We start from the raw sequence: 9,529 nt of genomic DNA, 5'->3' as shown, positions 1-9,529 counted from the left end.
AATAATGTAAAACATTAAAAAAAAACGTGCTGATATCTCGCGAGGTTTGAGTCCAGCGTCAATCTGGGACGGCGATGAGAGGACGAGTACTGTACTGGCAGGGTTGGGTAGGGTTACTTTAACTGGATTACTTTCAATTACTTTTGGATGACGTCAATACCAAATATGCTAATAAAAGACAAACGAAACTAAATATGATTAAAATACAAAATTTTGTGCAGGCTTGGGGAGTAACGGAATACACGGAACGTCAAAAATGATGTTGGCAAGCTGTTTGGATTTATTTTCATTTTGTTTCTGTCGCATTTGATGTTAATTTTGCCGGAGATCAAAGAGATCAAAGCCAGGAGAGAAAGCTTACCACGTGTTATGAGTCATCATTTTATTCATTTGTTGAGAAAAGTGACATTGGGAAAAAAAATCATAACCAGTGTTGGGCGCCCTACTGAAAAAAGTAATCAGTTACTGTTACTAGTTACTTCATTACTCGGCTCACTAAAAGGAACTGACTCTTTTGGGTCCTAAACGGCTCTTCAGGTTGTTTTTGCTTCTTTCATCCCTATAAGATAGATAGATAGATAGATAGATAGATAGATAGATAGATACTTTGTTCATCCCCGAAGGGAAATTCACATTTCCAGCAGCATCCCTGAGCTGAGAACAATCGAGAACAATCGAAAATAACACGGGAGCTGCTGGAGTGGCTGCCATTCGTGACGGCGCCGACTTAAAGGAATGGGGAATAGAACAAAAAAGGAAAAAAAGTACCAAAATGAACAAGTAGTGAAAAGCTGAGAAAAAAAGAAACAAAAGGAAGAGAAAAAAGAAGGAAAAATTCAGAAAAAAAGCCAGAAAAAAGAAAAGAAAAGAAAAGAAAAAAGTAAATAGAGAACAAAAAGTAACAACCCGGAAAAATAAACACAATGAGATTTTTTAAAGGAATTTTAAAAAAAAATTTAAAAAAAGGGAAAAAGAAGAAAAAGTTTGTGTTGCATTCAAATGATTTCCAATCAATGCAAGTCAATCTTGTTGCCAACATTGTACTTCCACTAAAAAAAATGTGATTAAATACAGTTGTGTATCGTGCAACCGACTAAATAAGCCCCCCAAAATGTTAGTTTTATGCGACAAAAGATACCAGGAAAAAAAACAAATGGAAATCTTGTGAAAAAATTGTTGTTGAAACAAATGACGTTTGTAGGCCGTACAACCTTTGCAATAATACATTAATCAATTCATTCAAATGTGAAAAATGTTTTTGCATTGCCGGAAACTCAGCAAAATGTAACGTGATGTCAAGTTTTGGACATGTTTGATAATGACTTAGTTGCCACACTTGGGATTGGCACAGTTCATGTCTTGGGACCTCCTGCGTGGGTTCAAATCCAGCTCCAGACTTCCTGTGCGGAGTTTGTATGTTCTCCCCGTGCTTGCGTGGGTTTCCTCCGGGCACTCCGGTTTCCTCCCACATCCCAAAAACATGCATTTCAGGTGAATTGGCCGGTCCAAATTGTCCCTAGGTGTGAATGAGCGAGCGAGTTGTCTGTCCCTGTGTGCCCTGCGACTGGCTGGCAACCAGTTCAGGGTGTCCCCTGCCCACTGCCCGATGATTGCTGGGATGGGCTCCAGCACCCCCGCGACCCTACTGAGGATAAGCGGTGTATCTAATGAGATGAGATGGGAAATTATAATAAATAAGTTATACTTTCGATATCTTATCCATACACAACTATGTTAGTCGGATTCTTCCTATTAGTCGTGACTTTTCAGGTTTAGCAAAACCAATGGTTCCTTACCCTTTATTTTGACAACCTTCAACCGGAAGTTGCTCTTGAGGTGGTTCCGTTACGTGCCGTTAGCGGAAACAAACCGGAAAAACTTTTCCTTGCTAACTTTTGGTTCTGTTGGGCGTTTCGGGACCATTCAGAATTAAAGAGTCAGAGCGCTTCCGGTCTGGATGTTAGGGGCTCAGTTGATGCGGCCACCCGCCGCATGTCGGTTATTTAACGAGTTAGCGGACTAGCTCTCCCTCGTTTGCCAGTCTGTAAAGTTTTTAATGTCGAGTTGAGAAAATGTCCAAAGGGAACATAAGAAGCTACTTCTTGCACAGCATACCAGCCCAAGTCCTCTGGTCGTTCTGCCGTATCATGGATGGACTGTCTGATCTGGACTGGACACGCTTTGGTGAGAACGGTTACGATATAAAAACAGATGTGGGGCAGTGGTGTCATAAACAAGGGGAATTGAGTATGTACAGAACAATTTCAAAGCATTCCTGGAGTATAGGTTGAATATATGGTCAGAACCATGGGCGTAACCAGCCTAGTTGAAGGGGTCACCCCCACATTCAACCCAAGCACCCCCTAACATAATGAAATGAAATGATCTTCATTTATGTAGTGCTTTTCAAGTCAATGACTTCCCAAAGCGCTTTACAGTGTGCTCCACATTTCCCAATAGCGGCCTTGCAGCCATGTAAGGTGCTAACTTGCTTATTGGGGGTATTGGGGGTTCAGTGTCTTACCCAAGGACACTTCAACATGTAACACGGACGAGCCGGGATTCGAACTGGGATCCCTTGATTCCAAGACGAGCGCTCTACCTTCTGAGCTACTGTCGCCCCATAACAGTAATGTTAAAACACTCTTTTTTTTTTTAAATAAATGATAAAATAGTTTTAAATGCAGTGTTCTCGTTTGCCTGCGTCCCTGTGTCCTGGACGCATCATTTTTGCTGGGGACCAGGGTTGGGTAGGGTTACTTTAACTTGATTACTTTCAATGACTTTTGGATGACTCCAATACCAAATATGCTAATAAAAGACAAAAGAAAGTAAATATGAATAAAATGATGACTCGCAACACGTGGTAAGCTTTCTCTCCTGGCTTTAATCTCCGGCAAAACTAACATAAAATGCGACAGAAACGAAATGAAAATAAATCCAAACTGCTTGCCAACATCATTTTTGCCGTTCCATGTATTCCGTTATTCCCCAAGCCTGCACAAAATTTAGTAATTGTATTCATATTTAGTTTCTTTTGTCTTTTATGAGCATATTTGGTATTGGAGTAATCCAAAAGTCATTGAAAGTAATCAAGTTAAAGTAACCCTACCCAACCCTGCTGGGGACGCATAGTCTCAAATCAACGTGCGGCCCCGGGACGCAACTTTTTTGACACAAAATTGTCATTATTACCATATTACATTTTTTTTTTAAACAAAGATTTACCGCACTCCAAACTTTTCGTCAGGCAGATCCGCCATTGTTGTTTTGGTCTCGCGGTTCGAGTTTTCGTCTGCACGCCGATCTCGAGTTCGAGTTGTGTAGTGAAAGTCCGTCTCTTTTTAGAGAACCGGCTTTTTCGGCTCAACTCATTCAAGAGAGCCGTCTCTCAAACGGCTCACTTGCTTTGATGCATTATATTACTAATTATTATGTTGTATAAAGAAGTTAAGAAAAAAAAAAGAAGTATAAAAGGAGAAAATGTAAAAAAGACAGGTTTGTGGTTATCCCTTTAATCGGTGTATTACCAACAATAATTTAATGCAGAAAATGAATTAATAATTTGATGATTAAAACTGAATGAATATATAGATTTTTATTATACATTTGTCACCGATTTACAATTTCAACCTGGATAACACAAAATTTTGGGGACCCATACATCTCTGTTGGGACCCGGAGATTTTTGAGCATGCAAGTCCCCGGGACTCATTACTTTTCAGAGGTAAAATGAACACTGTAAATGTGATGGAAAACACAAGAAAAAAAAAAAAAATGCAGCATCGGAAATACTCCAATGCCTTGAGATGGTTCAGTCCCCCCTCCCCGCTCCTCTTATGCCCATCCTTCTCAAAGGCCATTTATTGTGTAGTGGTTTGCTCCCCCACATGAAATTGATAGTACGGGTTTCCATGGTTAGCAGGAAACGCGTCTGACTCTGATACAGCACCTTCATCATCCGGTCGGTGTTGATTTTTGGTTTAAAGCGTTATCGGATCTTGGCATTAACATCACAGTACTGATACTAGATCCTATACTGCAAAAAACGATTTTAATGTATCAGAAGGTCCCTTAAAGAAGAACTAGACAAAAAACGTTCTTCCCCAGGTCTATCACAACCCGAAACAAATACAAAAGACTGACAAATGAATATATTTTGCTCATAAAACCAGGTTAATTATTGGAAGTAGGTTTAAATAGACTCGATCAACCACTAAAAATAATTTTACTAGAAAATCACAATGACCCAGCACTGGGGAGTTATTTTCAGAACAGGTCCGCAACACTTCAGCTCTCCTAAGGTGGCACCCAGGTTCGTTGGAGACCCCTGCTGTACTGTATTTGCAATGGCCTGCTACATAACTACCGTAAATTCCGGACTACAAGCCGCTACTTTTTTCCCAAAGGTTCAACCCTGCGGCTTATTCAGTGATGCGGCGAATGTATGTAATTTTTCTAACGGCCGATAGCGGCGCTCGAGTACAAAAGGTCAGATATAGACCGGTGGAATGTATGCGCCGAGGAAGACCGCAACTTCTTAGCTTGTGCACAAATTAAATTAGCGTAGAAATATCCTCACCATGCAAATTGCAAAAAGAAAGGCACATGACGCAGCTTTCAAGCTAAATGCAATCGAGCAGTCCGATAAAGACGGAAACTACTACTGCACGTAAACTTTACTTTGCGAGCGTGTTGCTAGGGTGTTTTTGAATAAGGGAGCGTGGGACGACGTCTATATGACATATTCTCTTTCCCATACTGGGGAAGACGACTTTGATGACGTCAGTTATAAGGAGGGAGATGAGGACGGTTTACCGTGATTACTACAAGTACGGTAAGTTTATTTAACAGAGCCGTTTATTGTGTCGCGAGCGTGTTCCTAGTAGCGTTTTGCTACCCTTCACAGGCACGGTTTGGGATGAAAGTTATATTATTTTTATTACAGCTTTGAAAACTCTCTCGGTGTACCGTCTTTCTTTGTAAATATGTGTAACCATGTATAATATGTATTTGCAACTGTACATTTTTGTAATGTATTTATTTTAGAGACTTATTCTGATATGTTTTCCACGGGCGAATCAAAAAGAAGCAACGGGGGCTGATGGGAAGTGGAGTAAAGGTGAGACGTGTTTGTGGACTCAGCGGACAATAGTGGATATATATTTTTCCCACCCTTACCTTTGGAAATATACTTTTTTTTTTCCTTGGATTATTTTCAACGGGACCCGGACTCTGCAGGTCTGCGTCAAACCTTAAGTACCGGTATCATTATCTGTTCATTTTGTCAGCTGTGGTTTTTGGACTGTGTACTTTATATTCAGTTACAATCGTGGGACTCAAAGTCGGGTTTAGGTTTAATTTGTGATTGTGTTACATGTTTTAATGTGGGCGCATGCGGCTTATACTCAGGTGCGCCTTGTATAAGTACATAAGCGGTTATCCTCTTAAAATGTGGTGGGTGTGGCTTATAATCAGGTGCTCTCTATAGTCCGGAATTTACGTTACATTTTTACCCATTTTGGAATACAATTTCTGTATCAGCTTCAGAAGTCCTTGAAGATCAGGTCAGTGTGCGATTAGCTGAGAGGATGGAGAGGCGAACCAACCATATCATGATACAATGGGGCAACCGAAACGGACTCGTCGGTGAGCTGCTCGACCTGCTGGAGCATCACCAACTTCTCCGTGCCAGAGACGTAATCCTTCGCTGTGCGTATTTCTACCCTCTGCTGTAGGGCATACTGCTATGATCATTTCATCTTGCCATTTTGTCCACAAAGGGGCTACGTCTTCGACACCTGTTCCTCTTCCTTCAGGCGGATCTCGTTTTGATCCCCCTAGAGAATCAGAAGGGATTCTTCCACCAGCAGAAACCCACGTAATCAGCTGTCAAGGTAGTATAAGTTGCAACCATTTCATTCACATGAACTACTCTTCACTCATCGGCTGTTCGCGGTATTCGAGTTGTTTCCAAGAGGTTCGTTCTACTCCGGACGCTCGTTCCAAAACGTTTTAGTGGATAAGTCTTTTTCCATTTACTAATTGAATACCTTGCTAGGTCAAGTCATGTTTATTTGTACATGGGAACCTCGGTTCTTGACCATAATCCGTTCCAGAACCCTGTTCGAAAACCGATTTGTTCGATCACCGAAATCATTTTTCCCATTAAAAATAATGTGAATCGTTTTAATCCGTTCCAACACCCTGAATGTTTACCTTGAATGTTTAACGTAAACATAGATAGAGATAGATAGATACTTTATTCATCCTCGTAGGGAAATTCACACTTCCAGCAGTCTACCCCGTTGTTTATTAACAGATGAACATGATGCCCTAGGGGTGCTTGTAGCGGAGTGGATGACGTCGCGCTAGTCCAAAAGTTCGACATCCCTGCGGCAGATGGAAATCTTTTCTTTGTGAAAATCCAGGGATACATCACCTCGTGTTAGCAAGTCCGCCTCCTCTCCGATTCCCCCCGGCTTTCGTGACTCTGTATAGCGGCGTTGAAGCCGGGTGGCTACACGTTAGCGTCCGGAATGCTAAACGTGAGCCACGTTTCCGCAAAACACAGCAACTGCGCTCCCTGTGCGCTTCGATGTTTTCCACCAGCACTCGATGATCTTATTTGGTCGTGATTTCGCATTTACCATGATTACGGATGGTACCGAAGACTTAAAACGCCGCTAGCCGCTTCGCTGGCTCCGGCTCTTCTTCCACAATAGGCCCCTTCATCACGCCGGCACGAGAATTCTTCAGGGCAAGGAGTTGATTCCTTGAATACACGTATTTTTGTGCGCTAAAACCCATGTCCATAGGATAGAAGTAATCCATAGTGTAGATGTCAAAACGGGAAGAAAAAACACCGAAGATAGGAGCAGACAATAAAACAATAGGGCAGCTGCTGGAAAAGGCAGCCGCTCGTGGCAGCGCCGCTTTGATCTACTAAAGCTAACCCAGGCTAATCGTACATTCGCGTTATCGTAATCTTCCGTATCTTGATCTCTTTTTCTTTCTCTTGAATCTGCTAGTCCGGCCCCCGACATAATGTTTGTTCTATCGTGTGGCCCCCGAGTTAAAATGAGTTCGACACCCCTGGTTTAGGCGAATGGTTTCACAAGTTTTTGAATTTAAAAGACCAAGAGAACACACGCGAGACACAAACTCTCCTCACCGCGATCTATACACAGAGAGGAACGCAGGGATTTGAAAAATGCTTTGGCGATATAAATTGGCTTATCAGCATCAGCGATCTAAAGGTGTGCCGGCCAATCAGCTTGGATCTTGGCTATCTGAAACGTTCCTCGGTGGTGCAGGAAGCTTCCATTCGATTTTTGTTATTCATATTTTTAAATACTTTTTTAATTTTAATTGAATATTCTTTGACTTCTGAAGCACTGAAATAGCAATAACCGAAGTTTCTGTACTCTCAAGTCTGAAACCGACAAAACTATGCAATCTTGCCAGGAGCACAGAGTAGTTTCTCTAAAAAAACGAACAAGCAGCCATAAATTTCTGAGGGTGTCAAAAAATAGGCGAGTCTTAGGTCAGGGGTCGGTCACCGTTTTGACCCAAAGAGCCATAAAAGCAAAAACATTGTGATTTTTTTTCTTGAGAGAGCCACACCGTGTATTTTAAGACATAATTCAACAAAACCGGCAAACCCACTATTTAGACAAAAGCTAATTCTTCAGCATAGTTTATTTTACTGTGTGATGTTTGACAATTTGATAACATCTATAAAATAATACCACAGCCTGTGTCCCATATCAATATAAATATACCACTTAAAATTTGTCTCCCACAGTTACAAAAGAGTGTTGAGGCTTATTTTGACTGCCATTTTTGTCCTAAATAATGGTTTCTAAACAAGGTGCAAGCAAAGTTCTTTTGGAAAAATGTCACAAAATACTGTAAACAAGAATACTGTACTAACGTATTAAGCTTCAGTGCTGACCACGCTGGGCAGGGAGAAAGCGTATGCTGCCTAGTCCTACCACTGCCAAAACTGTAGTTAAAATTGTGTCACATATATATGTATATATATATATATATATATATATATATATATATATTTGTTTATTTATTTAGTTATGTATATATAATATGCATACATACTGGACTAAACCCTTTGTGCTTCAGTATTGTGCATCAGGACTTTCGGCTCTACATGAAACAATATATCAAGTTCTATTTTATCTCCACGTCATGTGTACTCATGAAAAGAGCTACATATGACTCGCGAGCCATTGGTTTCCAACCCCTGCCCTAGTTTGTTTCTATCAAAAGCGATGGATTTCCAAATAAATGCAAACTATGTGGTCTTTCTTGTTGCAAAAGAGCAGTGTTGAGTTTGGATTGCATGATGAGTTGGTACTGGTGTAAAAGAAGTTTACTCAACTGTTAAAATAAACCAGTTAACACATTCAATGGCAAACATTAGAAATCATTTTTTCGCCCCGGGTTTATAAAATGTATAAAATAATTTGTTCTCTTGTCATCTGTGATCTGGGTAAGTTACTAAGGTAGGCTGAGTGATAAAGCATAATACTTAAAAACAAAGCTAAAAATTGTGAGTTGACATTATTTTACTGATCCTAAGAACAGAAAGTCTGGATCCGGCCCAAGAGCCAAACTGAGTTTGACATCCCTGATCCACAGTGTTCTTGAGAACTATGCAACGTACAACTGTCACTGTGATTATTAATATATTGTTTTTACATTTTCTGTTTAACTTTTTACACATTTTATATATTTTTAATATTCTTTACTTTGCACTGAAAGGAGAATCCCTCCAATTTTGATGTACAAATGTATCATGACAGTAAAGGCCATTCCATTCATTCATTCGTTCAATGCCCAGAGCCCATAGGATATCCGTAGAATTTGCTTGAAAAATCAAGTATGTTCCAGACATTTTACTTTAAAGACCAAATGTAGGCATCAGCCATTTGAGAAAAACTGATTTACTGTAAATAATGAGCTCCAGGTTTGAGTCAATGAAATTAAACGTTTACATTCGGTTCATTTAATTTGGGACTTTTCAAGTCGACAATTTTTAAAACATCAAATCAAGCAACCCTTAATGCTGAAGGGACAGAAGACTGTTGTAAATTGGAGCCTTAGTTTGAACGGTTGAAATGAATCGTGTTCATGTTTTGCAGGCAACAGAGGCAGATCGACGGCACTACCTCGACCTGCCCCACCCCCTTCAAGTTTGCATTCTAGTCAACCTAGAACACTCCAGGTTAATGACCGTAAACCAATAATTAATCACCGTTACACGTGGCTCATGACACAAATCACTCATTCCACTAGGGGCCCCCCATAATGGTGTCTGGTGATACTGGAAATGGGGTCATGTGCTATTCCTATGAAGAGGTGCATGCTGGGACTGAGGAGTTTTCACCAACCCTGCAGATTGGCGAGGGGGGCTTTGGAGTCATGTACAGGGCGTACCTAAAGGACCGTGATTGTGCAGTCAAGAAACTCAAACAAGTCAGTAAACCGCACACAAAACAAGGGATGC

The 9,529-nt window shown here is 40.7% G+C and overlaps 1 protein-coding gene across 1 annotated transcript in view; it reads left to right on the top strand.

The window, feature by feature from the left end:
* The first annotated feature begins 1,698 nt into the window (after positions 1-1,698).
* Positions 1,699-9,529, top strand: part of LOC148368612 (interleukin-1 receptor-associated kinase 1-like) — a 34,222-nt gene continuing 26,391 nt past the window's right edge. The window contains exons 1-5 of the mRNA XM_088330592.1: positions 1,699-2,184; positions 5,545-5,712; positions 5,784-5,897; positions 9,165-9,247; positions 9,319-9,498. Of these exons, the coding sequence (XP_088186718.1) occupies positions 2,073-2,184; positions 5,545-5,712; positions 5,784-5,897; positions 9,165-9,247; positions 9,319-9,498 (657 nt within the window). The 5' untranslated portion in view covers positions 1,699-2,072. The remainder of the gene's footprint in view (positions 2,185-5,544; positions 5,713-5,783; positions 5,898-9,164; positions 9,248-9,318; positions 9,499-9,529) is intronic.

Source organism: Urocampus carinirostris, chromosome 3 (genome assembly GCF_059441175.1).
Source record: "Urocampus carinirostris isolate Australia breed hairy pipefish chromosome 3, RoL_Ucar_1.0, whole genome shotgun sequence".
NCBI lineage: Eukaryota > Metazoa > Chordata > Actinopteri > Syngnathiformes > Syngnathidae > Urocampus > Urocampus carinirostris.
This window is presented reverse-complemented; position numbering and strand designations above follow the sequence as displayed.